The sequence below is a fragment of the Melanerpes formicivorus genome, unplaced genomic scaffold, assembly GCF_026170545.1.
Source record: "Melanerpes formicivorus ecotype bairdi unplaced genomic scaffold, bMelFor1.0.p_v2 SCAF_67, whole genome shotgun sequence".
In the NCBI taxonomy this organism is placed as follows: domain Eukaryota; kingdom Metazoa; phylum Chordata; class Aves; order Piciformes; family Picidae; genus Melanerpes; species Melanerpes formicivorus.
In genome coordinates this window covers 177,505-192,947 of record NW_027142419.1, presented here as the reverse complement: position 1 = coordinate 192,947, position 15,443 = coordinate 177,505, and the positions used below count along the sequence as shown (strand labels likewise).

Genomic DNA, 15,443 nt, shown 5'->3' with positions numbered 1-15,443 from the left:
TTGGCTCTGGAGAGATCCTAACTTGCTTCTGCTTGACCTTGGCTGCATTGTTTTGGTTAAGTCTAACAGAAACTTTCTCTGCTCCTTTCTCTTCCTCCTTCTATACAGGAGGGGCTGGGCAGGCAGGGGAAGGAGAATTATAGAACTGTCAGGGCTGGAAGGGAGCTCAAGGCTCAGCCAGCTCCAACCCCCTGCCATGGGCAGGGGACACCTCACACCCCAGCAGGTTGCTCACAGCCACATCCAGCCTGGCTGCAAACACCTCCAGGCAGGAGGCTTCCACCACCTCCCTGGGCAGCCTGTGCCAGGCTCTCACCACCCTCCTGGGGAACAACTTCTTCCTCACAGCCAATCTCAATCTCCCCACTTCTAGTTCTGCTCCATCCCCCCCAGTCCTATCACTCCCTGACACTCTCAAAACTCCCTCCCCAGCTTTCTTGGAGCCCCCTGCAGATCCTGGAAGGCCACAATGAGGTCTCCTGGGAGCCTTCTCCTCCCCAGCCTGCACAACCCCAACTCCCTCAGTCTGTGCTCACAGCAGAGCAGCTCCAGCCCTCTGCTCACCCTCGTGGCCCTTCTCTGGACACCTTCCAGCACCTCCAGATCCTTCCTGGCACAGAGGCTCCAGAACTGGACCCAGAGCTCCAGCTGTGGTCTCAGCAGAGTGGAGCAGAGGGGCAGAATCCCCTCCCTTGACCTTGGAGCTGGCCAAGGGGCTCGGAGGTGACCAAAGGGCTCAGAGCTGACCAAAGGGCTTAGAGCTGACCAAAGGGCTTGGAGCTGACCAAAGGGCTTAGAGCTGACCAAAGGGGCTCAGAGCTGACCAAAGGGCTTGGAGCTGACCAAAGGAGCTCAGAGCTGACCAAAGGGGCTCAGAGCTGACCAAAGGGCTTGGAGCTGACCAAGGGGCTCAGAGCTGACCAAGGGGCTCGGAGCTGACCAAGGGGCTCAGAGCTGACCAAAGGGCTTAGAGCTGACCAAAGGGCTCAGAGCTGACCAAAGGGCTTAGAGCTGACCAAAGGGCTTGGAGCTGACCAAGGGGCTCAGAGCTGACCAAAGGGCTTAGAGCTGACCAAAGGGCTTGGAGCTGACCAAGGGGCTCGGAGCTGACCAAAGGGCTTGAAGTTGACCAAAGGGCTTTGACCACCAGGCCCCAGGGAGGGAGGTTTTGGGCAAGCTCCAGCTGCCTGCTGGTGTCCTCTGGAGTGCTGTGTGGCTCATCCCAGCCGTGGTGTGCTTTTCAGCTGCTCAGGAGCACAGCAAGCAGCAGGAGCAGAGGAAATAAATGAAGATCCAGGCAAAAAATAAAGGAGAAAAGATAAAAAAAGGGACAAAAAAAAAAAACCCACCCCAGAATTGCTCAGCAGCAGCACAAAATAAATTCAGCCTTGGCCCTCCCTTTCCCTCCCCTCTCAGCCTCCTCCTGGAGGGTTTTCATCTTCCCTGCCTTGCTGCTCGTAAATCTTGCCCGTGGTGGGTGGGAGGTGTGTGGAGGAGAAGGAGCTGAATTAATAGCAAGCACCAAGCCCTGGGCAGCAGCTCCTGCTGGAGCAGCCAGCTCCTCCCTTTGGGTCCCCTGGGCTGGAATGGCAGCAGCAAAAGGGCCTCCTCCTGCCTCCATCCTGGCTCCAGAGCCCTCCCCCCTGCTTGTTTAGATCCCAAAGCGTGGCCCAAGCTCGTCTGGGGGATTTCCCCTCCCCAGAGCAGCTTAATTGCCACTAAATGATGATCAGATGATCAGGATGATCAGAGAGCTGGCAAGGATGAGCAGAGGGCTGGAGCTGCTCTGCTGTGAGCACAGACTGAAGGAGTTGGGGCTGTTCAGTCTGGAGAAGAGAAGGCTCTGAGGTGACCTCATTGTGGCCTTCCAGGATCTGAAGGGGGCTACAGGAAGGCTGGGGAGGGACTGCTCAGGATCTCAGGCAGTGACAGGACTAGGGGGAATGGAATGAAGCTGGAGGTGGGGAGATTCAGGCTGGAGGTGAGGAGGAAGTTCTTCCCCATGAGAGTGGTGAAGCCCTGGAATGGGTTGTGCAGGGAGGTGGTTGGGGCCCTGTCCCTGGAGGTGTTTAAGCCCAGGCTGGATGAGGCTCTGGCCAGGCTGCTCTAGTGTGGGGTGTCCCTGCCCATGGCAGGGGGGTTGGAACTGGCTGATCCTTGTGGTCCCTTCCAACCCTGAATGAAACTATGAAACTATGAAACTAAATCTCACAGCTTTAATTCCTGCTGATTGCCTGCCCTGACCTCCCATCCTACAGGGGGAAAAGACAAACTTAATTGCTTTGAAATCCCTCCCTTGGGGTTCAGAGAATCAGTCAGGGTTGGAAGGGACCACAAGGATCAGCCAGTTCCAACCCCCCTGCCATGGGCAGGGACACCCCACACTAGATCAGCCTGGCCAGAGCCTCATTCAGCCTGGGCTTAAACACCTCCAGGGCTGGGGCCTCGACCACCTCCCTGGACAACCCATTCCAGGGCTTCACCACTCTCATGGGGAAGAACTTCCTCCTCCCCTCCAGCCTGAATCTCCCCACCTCCAGCTTCATTCCATTCCCCCCAGTCCTATCACTGCCTGAGATCCTGAGCAGTCCCTCCCCAGCCTTCCTGTAGCCCCCTTCAGATCCTGGAAGGCCACAATGAGGTCACCTCAGAGCATAGAATCATAGAATGAGGTTGGAAAAGCCCTCACTCAAAGATCATCCAGTCCAACCTGTCACCATGGCACCAAGTGCCACATCCCATCCCCCCCTCCTCTTCTCTCTTAAGGGAGGAGGCAGCACTCTGACCCTGCTGAGCTCTGCTGCACCTGCTGGGTGCTGCCAGGCTCCCAAGAGGAGAGGCAGGGTTAAAGCAGCACAAAATGTTGATGGCTCTCTCCCCAGATGTCAGCTTCCTGCACTCAGCCTGCCACAGCCCTGCAGCACAGGGGGGCTTGGCTGCTCTGCTCTGCCCTGGGAAAGCAGCAGCCCCCTCCCCAGCATTCCCACTGTGCCCCAGCAGGCTGCTGAGGATCCCAACTTGGCTCAGGGTGAGCTGGAGATGAGGGCTCCAGCCAGGGACCATCTTTTCAGCTGGGTTTGGGTTCTCTTTTGGGGCAGGAGGCTGAGTGGTGATGAAGCCTTGTGCAGTCACACAGGGAGGAGCAGCCTGCTCCAGGCCTCCAGCCCCCTCCCTCCAAAGAAGTTCAGGTGGAACCTCCTGGGTTCCAGTTTGTGCCCTCTGCCCCTTGGCCTGTCCCTGGGCACCACTGAGCAGAGTCAGGCCCCAGCCTCTTGCCCCCCACAGCTCCTTTAGCTCTTGCTGAGCATTGCTCAGCTCCCCTCTGGGGTTGCTCTTCTCCAGGCTCTCAGCCCCAGGGGCTCTCAGCCTTTGCTCCTCACAGAGCTGCTCCAGGCCCCTCAGCAGCTTTGCAGCATCCCCTGAACTCTCTCCAGTACTTCCCTGTCCCTCTTGAAGGGAGGAGCCCAGCACTGGCCCCAGTCCTGCAGGTGTGGTCTCAGCAGGGCAGAGTGGAGGGGGTGGAGAACCTCCCTTGCCCTGCTGGCCTCACTCTTCTTCATGCACCCCAGGCCAGCCTTGGCCTTCTTGGCCACGAGGGCACATTGCTGTCCCATGGATGACTTTTTGCCCCCCCCCAGGTCCTTTCATGGTTGGGGGTTTCTGTTGCTTCCTCTTCCTGCCCCATGGCTCAGGGCCTGTGGTCTGTGCCATCCTCCTGCCCCTTGCCAGAGGGGCAGTAAGTAAGAGGCGGCTTGGTGCAGGGCCTGCAGCACCAAACCCTTGGGCAGGGAGGCTGGTGCTGATGGCAGGAGGTCCACTCACTGAGCACCCATCTCCCACTGCAGGTTCCCTGTGCCCCCAGCCAGCCTGTGGGCAGCAGTGAGAGCAGGAGGTTCAGCAGCAAGCACAGCAAGAAGGCGCTGAAGGCCAGCCTGACGCTGGGCATCCTCCTGGGCATGTTCTTCGTGGCTTGGCTCCCCTTCTTTGTCACCAATGTGACACAGGTAAACCTGCCAGGGGGGGCTGTGCTGGGGTCTCCAGAGGCCTTCACTTCCAATCCAGCTGGGTTCAGTGTTAGGCAGCTGCAGGTCTTGCTGGAAAACCTCTGGGACCAATGAAGGCAGCAATGGGAAGGAAAAACCTCTCCAGGCTGCTTGGGGTTGGAAGAGACCTCTAAAGCTCATCCAGTCCAACCCCCCTGCAGCCAGCTGGGACATCTCCAGCTAGAGAAGGTTGCTCAGAGCTCCAGACAACCTCACCTGGACTTGCAAAAGGGAAATGATGGCATGAGGAGGACTTGGGGGTGCTGAGGGGGTGCAAAGCTGGACAGGAGCTGGCAGTGAGCGCTGCCAGCCCAGCCCCAGCCTGCCCTGCCCTGATCCCCAGCAGTGTGGGCAGCAGGGGCAAGGGAGGAGATTCTGCCCCTCTGCTGTGCTGGGGCAGCTCTGGAGCCCTCAGCACAGCCAGGGACCTGTTGGAGCAGGGCCAGAGGAGGCCACAGCATTGCTGGCAGGGCTGGAAGCCCTCTGCTGGGAGGCCAGGCTGGGAGAGTTGGGGTTGTGCAGCCTGGAGAAGGGAAAGCTCCAGGGAGACCTTCTGGTGGCCTTGCAGTGCTTCAAGGGGAGATCAGCAAGCTGGGGACAGAGTTCTGAGCAGGGCCTACTGTGACAGGACAAGGGGGGATGGTTTGGAACTCAAAGAGGGAGATTTAGACCCAAGGAAGAAATGTTTGCCCCTGAGGGTGGTGAGAGCCTGGCCCAGGCTGCCCAGAGAGCTGGGAGGTGTCCCATGGCTGGAACCAGCCCAGGTCAGACTGGGGCTGTGAGCTGCTCTAGGTGCAGCTGTGCCAGCTGCAGGGGGGTGGCAGGGATGCCTTTTGGAGGTCCCTTCCCACCCAAAGCAGGCTGGGACTCCATGCCTGGCCAGACCCTGCGGAGTGGGGCTGAGCTGGCAGCTGCAGCTGAGCCCTGTCTGTGTCCCTGCTGCAGGCAGTCTGTGGCTGCAGGCTGTCTGTGGCTGCAGGTGTACTGTGTCCCTGCTGCAGGCAGTCTGTGGCTGCAGGCTGTCTGTGGCTGCAGGCTGTCTGTGGCTGCAGGTGTACTGTGTCCCTGCTGCAGGCAGTCTGTCGCTGCAGGCAGTCTGTGGCTGCAGGCTGTCTGTGGCTGCAGGTGTACTGTGTCCCTGCTGCAGGCAGTCTGTGGCTGCAGGTGTACTGTGTCCCTGCTGCAGGCTGTCTGTGGCTGCAGGCAGTCTGTGACTGCAGGTGGTCTGTGTCCCCGCTGCAGGCTGTCTGCGGCTGCAGGTGTACTGTGTCCCTGCTGCAGGCAGTCTGTCGCTGCAGGCTGTCTGTGACTGCAGGTGTGCTGTGTCCCCGCTGCAGGCTGTCTGTGACTGCAGGTGTACTGTGTCCCTGCTGCAGGCTGTCTGTGGCTGCAGGTGTGCTGTGTCCCCGCTGCAGGCTGTCTGTGACTGCAGGTGTGCTGTGTCCCCGCTGCAGGCTGTCTGTGACTGCAGGTGTGCTGTGTCCCTGCTGCAGGCTGTCTGTGGCTGCAGGTGTGCTGTGTCCCTGCTGCAGGCTGTCTGTGACTGCAGGTGTGCTGTGTCCCTGCTGCAGGCTGTCTGTGACTGCAGGTGGTCTGTGTCCCCGCTGCAGGCTGTCTGCGGCTGCGTCCCCGCCGGCTTCTTCGACGTGCTGACCTGGCTGGGCTACTGCAACAGCACCATGAACCCCATCATCTACCCACTCTTCATGAGGGACTTCAAGAGGGCCATGGGCAAGTTCCTGCCCTGCTGCCGGCGCCCGGGGGAGCCTCGGCCCAGCGCCATCTCCCTCTCCATGAGGAACTCCAACAGCGGGCCCCGAGCTGCCACCTCCCTCAAGAACGTCCTCACCCTGCAGGCTGAGACTGACTCGGTGGACTCAGGGCTGCTGGGCCACGAGCAGGGCCTGCTGCCGGCTGCTGATGGCTCCACGGCGCTGCCCCACGCCCCCTTGGTCAACCTGCTCGATGCGGAGCCTCCGGACGCGGAGCTGCAGCCCCGGCGGCTCAGCAGCCCTGTGGCCTGAGTTAGGGCACCCCGGTGCGGGGGTAGGCACTTCTGCCTGCTGGGGAGGGTCCCCCAGCTCAATGTGAGCTCCACAGAAGGGGACATGTCCCACAAGACGCCTCCCTGCCCAGCCAGTGCTGCTGGAGCCCCTCTGAACAAGGTGGGCATCTGCCTGGGGCTGTCCCCACCGAGTGCTCCAGGGGGAGGTGTAAGAGTGCAAAGCCACCTGGTGGCTGCAGCCATCTGCCTTGTGCCCCTCTCTCTGCATCCCTCCTTTGCTCCCTATCACCAGTTCCTCAGCCTTCTCCAAGAGCTGCTGCTTTTCCTCTCTGGTTACTCTGCCCCTCAGACTCCAGAGCCTTCTGGCAGCCCACACCTCCCTACACTGAGACCACAGCTCAGAGTCAGCATCCAGAACATCCTGGAGCACAGAGCATCCTCACCATCTGGAGTACCTTGAAGTCCCATCCCAGCATCCAGAGCATCCTGGAGTCCAAGTTACTCCCCAGCCCAGCACATCCAGAGCATCAGAGCATCCCTGGCACCTTGAGCATCCCTGGCAGCTTGAGCATCCAGAGTATCCCTGGCACATTGAGCATCCCAGCATCCAGAGCATCCAGAGCATCCCTGGCACATTGAGCATCCCAGTTTCCAGGGCAACCCTGGCACCTTGAGCATCCCAGCATCCAGAGCATCCAGAGCATCCCTGGCACCTTGAGCATCCCAGCATCCAGAGCATCCAGAGTATCCCTGGCACCTTGAGCATCCAGAGCATCCCTGGTATCTTGAGCATCCCAGCATCTTGAGCATCCTTGGCACCTTGAGCATCCCAGCATCCAGAGCATCCCTGGCACTTTGAGCATCCTTGGCACCTTGAGCATCCCAGCATCCAGAGCATCCCTGGCACTTTGAGCATCCTTGGCACCTTGAGCATCCAGGGCATCCCTGGCACTTTGAGCATCCTTGGCACCTTGAGCATCCCTGGATCCAGAGCATCCCTGGCACCTTGAGCATCCCTGCATCCAGAGCATCCCTGGCACCTTGAGCAGCCCAGCATCCAAGAGCATCCAGAGCATCCCAAGTCTCCCTGGTGCCCAGAGCACCCCTGTGGCCTTTTCCTCTCTGGGTAGCCTGCCCCTCAGCCTCCAGGCCCTTCCAGCAGCCCACCCCTCCCTACACTGAGCACAGCTCAGAGCCAGCTTCAGCCCCCCAGCTCGGCAGCTGGCAGCCCCCCAGCTCAGCAGCTCACAGCCCCCCAGCTCAGCAGCTCACAGCCCCCCAGCTCAGCAGCTGGCAGCCCCCCAGCTCAGCAGCTCGCCTCCATCTCCACACGCGCTCCAAGAGCCCCAGGGGAAGCCACATCTCCTGCCTCACAGAGGAGAGGTCTGGGGCTGCTGCAGCCCCCAGGACAGCTTCTTGGAGCTGTGTGTCCTGGCCAGGCTTGGGCTGGAGCTGCCCCTGCTGCCTGCAGAAGGCAGGAGGGGCTGCAGCAGGCTGGGACCACGAGCAGGCTGCACCGTGGGGGCCCGGAGCTGCTGCGGAAGGTGCGGAGCCGCTCCTCGGATCCCCGGCGAGGCCGTGGGTGGGAGCTGTGCTTGTGGCTCTCTGGGTATCCTGACAGGAGGAACTAACCAAGAGAAGCTTCCCTTCAGCTTTCATCCTACAGCTTTCCTATTTCTGGAGCAGGACCATGGCACTTTGTTCTGGCAAGCCATCAGGTTGTGGATGATGCCGTTAGACAAGAGAGGGTTTTCCCCATCCCCCACTCCCTGCCAATGAGAGTCTAAAGGCATATTGGCTTCTAAATGACAGCAACCACCCCTCCAGAGCCAGAAGTGGAGGGAAGAGTGAGTAATGTGCTGAGTGGGCACCTAAAAAAAGCCCCCAATAAACCATCAATGCTTTCAGCAAAGCCTCCCTCAAGTGCCTTTGGGTGCAGGGCTGAGCCAGGGGTGGGGCGCTGCCCTCCCTGGGCCTGGACCCTACAAGCTCTGCTGCCTCTTGCCCAGCTCACAGCAGTGCTGCTGCTCCTGGAGCTCCTGAGGCATGGAATGGTTGGAAGGGACCTCAAAGATCACCCTGCCATGGGCAGGGACATCTCCCACCAGCCCAGGTTGCTCAGGGCCTCATCCAGCCTGGCCTTGAGCACCTCTAGGGAGGAGGCAGCCACAGCCTCCCTGGGCAGCCTGTGCCAGGCTCTCCCCAACCTCACTCTGTGAACATAGAATCCTCAGGTTGGAAGGGACCTCAGAGATCATTCTGCCATGAGCAGGATGAGCTGCTCCAGGCCTCATCCAGCCCAGCCTTGAACAACCCCAGGCAGCCACAGCCTTGAACACCTCCAGGGATGGGGACTCCACCACCTCCCTGGGCAGCACATTCCAATGGCCAATCTCTCTTGCTGGGAAGAACTTTCTCCTCTCCTCCAGCCTGAACCTCCCCTGGCACAGCTTGAGGCTGTGTCCTCTTGTTCTGGGGCTGGCTGCCTGCCTGGGAGAAGAGCCCAACCCCCTCCTGGCTCCAACCTCCCTTCAGGCAGCTGTAGAGAGCATTACTCAAAGGGCTTCAGAGATGTCTTGCCCCCAAGGCCACACAGGGAGCTAAGGCAGGGCTTGAGGCTGGGGCAGAAGGGGTGGAGGCCAGTTTGGGAGGTAGAAATCAAACAGATTGGGGTTCATCCTATGCCTGGAGAGGTTCAAGAGGGGACTGGATGTGGCACTTGGAGCCATGGTTTAGCTGTCAGGAGGTGCTGGGTGCCAGCTTGGACTCGCTGAGCTCTGAAGGCTTTCCCAACCTTATTGATTCTGTGGTTCTCCAAGTGTTGCTTTTCCTCAGAAGCCAATTCAGAGCCTGTCCAGAGAGGGCTTTCAGGGCTGGAGAGGAGTGTGGGACCCAAGCCAAAGTCACTGTGGGTTGCTGGCTTTAGAACAAAGCCTGGCAGGAAGTCTCCCCCAAGCCATAAACCCTACAAACCACTCTGCTGCTTCTGCTGTCTTGCACATGGGGACTCAGAGTGTGTCTGTGACAGCACTGAGGCCTCACACCCTCAGCCTGCAGCTAGGGGAATCAGGTTGGTGATGGGAAGGAGCCCTGGCAGCAAACCTGCAGCAGGCTGGGGGCAGGAGCCAGGCAGCCTGAGCCTTTCACCTCCCTGGGTGGCAGAGCAGAAGCAAGGCACTGAGACACACACCTGGGCAGCCAGAGCCTGCATCCCACCTGGAAACCAAGAACCAGATGCACCAGGGAGGGGAAAATGTGGTTTAATTCCTCAGTGATGAGCCCCTCTCCCCCACCAGCTTAAAAATGCCCCCCCTGAGCCACCTGCTGTCCCAGGAGCCACACAGCAGAGGCACAGCCTCTAACCTGGCAGCTGCTTCCCTCCAGGGTAAACCTGGCTTGTGTGAGGAGGGAAGAGCTGCTGCTTCAGGAGCCAGGCAGGGCTCAGGCCATCCAGGCAGGACTCAGCCCCTCCTGGCAGGACTCAGCCCCTCCTGGCAGGGCTCAGCAGCCCCTCCAGGCAGGACTCAGCCCCTCCTGGCAGGGCTCAGCAGCCCCTCCAGGCAGGACTCAGCCCTTGCTCTCCCCTGGGAGCTGCTGCTTCAGAAGCCAGGCAGGATTCAGCCCCTCCAGGCAGGGCTCAGCCCCTCCAGGCAGGGCTCAGCAGCCCCTCCAGGCAGGACTCAGCCCTTGCTCTTCCCTGGGAGCTGCTGCTTCAGAAGCCAGGCAGGATTCAGCCCCTCCAGGCAGGGCTCAGCCCTTGCTCTCCCCTGGGAGCTGCTCCCTCAGGAGGCAGGCAGGGCTCAGCCCCTCCTGGCAGGACTCAGCCCTTGCCCTCCCCTGGGAGCTGCTGTGGGTGGCTGCTCAGGCAGCTTTGGTCGGGTGCCAGCCGGTGCCACGCTCCAGGCACCGGAACCACAGCTCCAGCCCTGCCCCCAGGCCCCTGGGAATGCCAGCTGGCAGCAGTGCCAGTGCTGGCTCAGCATCTCTGCCCAGCACAGGCAGCTCTGGCTCCCTCCTTCAGCTGCTGCCTGTCCCCACTGAGGTTTGCCCCCGCGGGCAGGGGCAGGGCTGCCGGGCAGGCGGCAGAGCCTCAGCGCCGGCTCCTCCCTGCCCCGGCTCCCTGCTCCCCTCGGCCCCAGGCTGCCTGCCTGCTGCCTGCTCAGGCTCCTCGGCTGCAGGCTTGCAGAGGCTGCTGCTGCCCTTCTCCTCCTGCCAGCACTCCTTGGTTTTGATGCCCACAGCTTTCAGGATGGTGTCCATCTGCTTCATGTAGTCCAGGTGCCCGTTCACCTGCAAGAACAAGTGCCCAGATGGCAGTGAAGGCTCTCCAGCCTCCCTCCAGGCTCTCCAGCCTCCCTCCAGGCTCCCAAGTTTTCCTCCAGGCTCTCCAGGCTCCCTCCAAGGCTCTCCAGGCTCCCTCCAGGCTCCCAAGTTTTCCTCCAGGCTCTCCAGGCTCCCAAGTTTCCCTCCAGGCTCTCCAGGCTCCCTCCAGGCTCTCCAGGCTCCCAAGTTTCCCTCCAGGCTCTCCAGGCTCCCTCCAGGCTCTCCAGGCTCCCAAGTTTCCCTCCAGGCTCTCCAGGCTCCCGAGTTTCCCTCCAGGCTCCCCACAGGCTCCCAAGGTGCTCTCCAGGCTCCCAAGGCTCCCTCCAGGCTCGCAAGGCTCCATCCAAGCTCCCTCCAGGCTACCAAGGTTGTTTCCAGGCTCCCTCCAGGCTCTCCAGTCTCTCTCCAAGCTCCCTCCAAGCTCTACAGGCTCCCTCCAGGCTCCCAAGGTTCTCTCGAAGCTCCCTCCAGGCTCCCAAGGTTGCCTCCAGGCTCCCTCCAAGCTCTCCAGGCTCCCTCCAAGCTCCCTCCAGACTCTCCCCAGGCTCCCAAGGTTCCCTCCAGGCTCCCAAGGTTCCCTCCAGGCTCCCTCCAGGCTCTCAAGATTCCTTACAGGCTCCCTCCAAGCTCCCTCCAGGCTCTCAAGGTTCCTTACAGGCTCCCTCCAGGGCCCTGCCTGCAGCCCAGTCGTGCTCCCAGCTCTGGCTCTTCTGGCCCTGCCCCTGCTTGTCCCCTTGGGAGGTGGCAGTGCTCCTCTGAAACCAGTGACACAAAAGGTGCCCAGGGGGCCAAGAAGGAAGAAATTCTTTCCAGGGAGGGTGAGGAGCCACTAGCTGCCCAGGGAGGTGGGGGATGCTCCCTCCCTGGAGGTGTTCAAGGCCAGGCTGGATGTCAGCTGCACCCTGGGACAGGACAAGTGGCAGTGGATATAGACTCCAGCACAGGAGGTTCCACCTCACCATGAGGAGGAACTTCTGCCCTGTGAGGGTCCCAGAGCCCTGGAGCAGGCTGCCCAGAGAGGCTGTGGAGTCTCCTTCCCTGGAGCCTTCCCAGCCCCATCTGGATGTGTGTCTGTGTGCCCTGTGCTGGATTCTCTGCTGCTCTGGCAGGGGGGGGTTGCACTCCATGATCTCCAGAGGTCCCTTCCACCCCCTAACATCCTCTGACGAGGCCTTGAGCAGCCTGGGCTGGTGGGAGGTGTCCCTGCCCATGGCAGGGGGGCTGGAGCTGGCTGATCCTTAGGGTCCCTTCCAACCCAAGGCATTCTGTGAGTCAATGAAGAGTGGCCAGGGAGAGCCAAGCAGCCAGCTCCTGCCTGGGGAGCCTGTGTGAAGCACTCTGCCCACATCCTGCCTCTGGGAGGCTGTGCAACACCCAAGTGCTGCTGGCAGGCCTCATGTGCAGGCTGCCACCTGAGCCAACAGCAAGCAGCCTCAGCCAGCCCAGCTCAGTCACTGCCTGCTCTCCCTCCCAGGTGCTGTCAAATCAATCAGTCCCACTGCAGCCATCAGGAAGCCTTTCATAACTGCCTGTGCTGAGGGGGAGGACATTTCTCCCTCTCTCTCTCCCTGGAGCCTTCCTGGCAGGCAGAGAGGAGCCAGCCTGAGCCAGGCAGGCAAGTGGGGAGTGCCCTGCAGGGGAGCTCCTGCTGGGGCTGAGGCCTCTCAGCTCTCCACTCCTCTGAGGATTCCTCCTGCTGCCACAGCAATGAGAGCCAGGATGCCCTTGGGGTCCAGTCCACTTTGCCCCATGGAGGGTCTGGGAGATGCCTAAAATCCTAAGGGTGCACTGCTGCAGGCTGGGGACAGAGGGGCTGAGAGCAGTCAGACAGAGAGGGACCTGGGGGTGCTGGGTGACAGCAGCTGAACAGGAGCCAGCAGTGTGCCCAGGGGGCCAAGAAGGCCAAGGGCATCCTGGCCTGCATCAGGAAGAGTGTGGCCAGCAGGAGCAGGGAAGTCCTTGTGCCCTGTGCTCAGCACTGCTTAGGCCACACCTGGAGTCCTGTGTCCAGGTCTGGGCTCCTCAGGTTAGGAAAGAGGTTGAGCTGCTGGAAGGTGTCCAGAGAAGGGCAAGAAAGCTGGGGAGGGGTCTGGAGCACAGCCCTGGGAGGAGAGGCTGAGGGAGCTGGGGTTGCTTAGCCTGGAGAAGAGGAGGCTCAGGGGAGACCTTCTTGCTCTCTCCAACTCCCTGCAGGGAGGTTGGAGCCAGGTGGGGGTTGGTCTCTTCTCCCAGGCATCCAGCCCCAGAACAAGAGGCCACAGTCTCAGGCTGTGCCAGGGGAGGTTCAGGCTGGATGTTAGGAAGAAATTCTTCCCAGCAAGAGAGATTGGCCATGGGAATGTGCTGCCCAGGGAGGTGGTGGAGTCCCCATCCCTGGAGGTGCTTAGGAAGAGCCTGGCTGAGGCACTTGGTGCCATGGTTGAGTTGAGCATCAGATGGTGCTGGGTGAGAGGTTGGACTTGATGATCTCTGAGGTCTTTTCCAACCTGGTTAGTTCCCATTCCCTTAATTTCCTTTCCTTTCCCTTCCCTTCCCATCCTATTTCCCCCCTGAGCTCCTTTGCCTTCATCCTTCCACCACAGCTCAGAGAATTCCCTGCCCATGGCAGGGGGGTTGGAACTGGATGCCCCTTGGGGTCCCTTCCAGCCCTGACCATTCTGTGATTCTAATTCATCTGCTGGGCAAAGTTCTCCAAGCTCACCCAGCCCAACCACTCTCTAACCCAAGCCCAGGGCTAAGCCATGGCCCTCAGCTCCACATCTCTGGGGCTTTGAAACCCCTCCAGGGTTGGAGGAGTCAACCACCTCCCTGGGCAGGCTGCTCCAGGCTTTGGGAAGCCAACTTGTCCTTTCTCTTGCCTTGGGACCTGCAGCCAGGGCATCCAGCAGGGATGGAGCTGCTCCCCAGCACAGCAATCATCTCTCCCTCTCTCTCTCTGCCATGCCCCTGCACTCCCTTGGCAGCAGAATCCATCTCTGCTGCCTGAATATCTTAGCCCCTGAATGCTTCCCTCCCCATCCTTGCTCCTCTTCCCTTTCAACCTCCCCTCAGCAAGCTCTGTGCTTCCTTTCATAAAGCTCCTCAGGCTGTAACATGGATTAAGAGGATGACCCCAAGTTAATCCAGGGGGGTTCACTCCTCATCCCCCTCTCAGTGCTCTGCAGGAAGATGAAGCAAGTGAAGAGGTGGCAGCAGAAAGGGAGCTGGAGCAGTGCTGCCTGCAGATGCACAACAGCAGCTGAGCAGACAGCAGCTCTGCAGCCATCAGTCACTGAGCTGGAGTGCAAACCCTGCTCCTCTGGGGGAGGGGGAAAGAAAAACCCCAGAGAGAGGCTGCCCTGAGCCAGGCAGGAGGAAGCCTGCAGCACCCTGGGGTCAACAGAAAGAGAGCCTCTGAAGAGGAGTCACAAAGAGGAGGGGGACATGGGTTGAGCCCAGAGGGAAAAGCCACCCCCAGGGCCATAGAATGATTGAATCAATGAGGCTGGGAAAGGCCTCAGAGCTCAGCAAGCCCAAGCTGGTACCCAGCACCTCCTGACAGCTAAACCATGGCTCCAAGGGCCACAGCCAAGCCCCTCTTGAACCCCTCCAGGGCTGGGGACTCCACCACCTCCCCCTGGGCAGAGCTTTCCCCTCACCTCCAGCCATCCACTGCTTCCCATCCTTGGCCATTTGTCTTGCCATGCCAGCCACAGGTGGCCCTGCTGGCTTGGCAGCTCTGGGAGTGGTGAAGACAAATGGCTGTGGGGGCTTGTGGGGATGCTGAGGGAGACAGCCCAGGCAAGCTGCAAAGGAGAGAGGAGCAGCTCCAGTGCTGGAGCACGTTGAAAAGCCTCCACTGGAGCCCTGCCTCGTGGGAAGCCTTCTGTTCTGTGCTGCCAAGTGTCTCTTTTATCTGCTCAGCACCAAGCCCCTGTGTTTCCTGGCAGGGGCTGCACACAGCTCAGCTCTGCTGAATGAAAGGAGCTGGTGACAGTTGGGTATTTATGGGCTCAGTGGGCTGGTGCTCCAAAAAGAGAAGTCTGAGAGCCCTTTCCAAGTGCCTTTGGCTCCTGAGCAGTCCCCAGCAGCCTGTGGGGGAGCCGTGGCAGGCACAGGGAGCATGGAGGCAGCTGAGTGCTGAGCATTTGCCAGGAGATGAGGTGAGCCAGCAGGGTGTGGGGCAGCAGACTGCACACCCAGGCTGCCCATGAGCTGAGGTCTGCATGGCTGGCTGTGAGGAGCTCCTGCTGAGTAATGGGAAGGCAATGAGCTCATGAGCTGGCTGAACAGAGCTGAGGGGAGTGCTGCTCCCCATTAGCCAGAGGCTTATCACTCATGAGAGCAGATAGCTGTGAGGGAGCCACATGCCTGCCAGCAATGCAGGTGGATTGATTCCTGCTTCCTGGCCACCAGCACCGCCGGAGGCAGCGGCCCCCGGGGCTGGAGATCACAGCCCTGCTGGGAATACAGCCTGGCTCCTGCACCATGGTGGCACTGCAAGCCCTGGGGACCAAGGTACAAGGGCCACCTGCCAGCCTGAGTGCTGGGGAAGGCTCCACCAAGATAAGATTGCAGGCTGCACCTGCTCCCCAGCCCTGTGCTTCAGCTCAGCTGCTCAGCTCAGCTCCATGCTGGCCTCTGCTCTGCAGCCCAGGGGCATCCTTGGGGCTCCAGGAGGAGATGCTTCAGGACCAAAAAGAAGCCAGAACACAGACTCCTAGAATGGCTCAGGTTGGAAGGGAGCTCAGAGAGCACAGAATCACCAAGGCTGGAAGAGACCTCAGAGATCATCAAGGCCAACCTGGCACCACAGACCCCATGGTTAAACCATGGCTCCAAGTGCCACATCCAAGCCCCTCTGGAACACCTCCAGGGATGGGGACTCCACCACCTCCCTGGGCAGCACATTCCCATGGCCAATCTCCCTTGCTGGGAAGAATTTCTTCCTAACATCCAGCCTGAACCTCCCCTGGCACAGCTTGAGACTGTGTCCTCTTGTTCTGGTGCTGGCTGCCTGCCTGGGAGAAGAGACCAACCCCCAGCTGGCTACAACCTCCCTTCAGGGAGTTGGAGAGAGCAAGAAGGTCTCC

At 60.5% G+C, this 15,443-nt stretch overlaps 2 protein-coding genes across 3 annotated transcripts in view; one reads left to right on the top strand and one right to left on the bottom strand.

Annotated features, from left to right (window-relative positions):
* Positions 1-3,683: 3,683 nt before the first annotated feature.
* HTR6 (5-hydroxytryptamine receptor 6) lies at positions 3,684-6,661 on the top strand. Its single transcript, XM_068162696.1, has 3 exons — positions 3,684-3,736; positions 3,863-4,004; positions 5,654-6,661. The coding sequence occupies exons 1-3, from the start codon at positions 3,684-3,686 to the stop codon at positions 6,065-6,067; spliced, it is 609 nt and encodes a 202-aa protein (XP_068018797.1). The 3' UTR covers positions 6,068-6,661.
* A 2,630-nt stretch (positions 6,662-9,291) lies between these two features.
* TMCO4 (transmembrane and coiled-coil domains 4) overlaps positions 9,292-15,443 on the bottom strand; it is a 51,416-nt gene continuing 45,264 nt past the window's right edge. The window contains exon 14 of one of the 2 annotated variants that reach the window (XM_068162707.1): positions 9,292-10,338. In XM_068162707.1, coding sequence (XP_068018808.1) covers positions 10,066-10,338 — 273 coding nt within the window. In that variant the 3' untranslated portion in view covers positions 9,292-10,065. The remainder of the gene's footprint in view (positions 10,339-15,443) is intronic. The other variant, XM_068162708.1, reaches the window with a different exon arrangement.

What these genes read in the sequence shown, in the direction of transcription:
- HTR6 (XM_068162696.1), top strand. Translation starts at nt 3,684, where the DNA reads ATGGCTCAGGGCCTGTGGTCTGTGCCATCCTCCTGCCCCTTGCCAGAG. An exon ending in TGCCCCTTGCCAGAGGGGCA is followed by an intron (nt 3,737 to 3,862) that starts GTAAGTAAGAGG and finishes CTGTGCCCCCAG; the next exon opens with CCAGCCTGTGGGCAGCAGTG. An exon ending in TTGTCACCAATGTGACACAG is followed by an intron (nt 4,005 to 5,653) that starts GTAAACCTGCCA and finishes TCCCCGCTGCAG; the next exon opens with GCTGTCTGCGGCTGCGTCCC.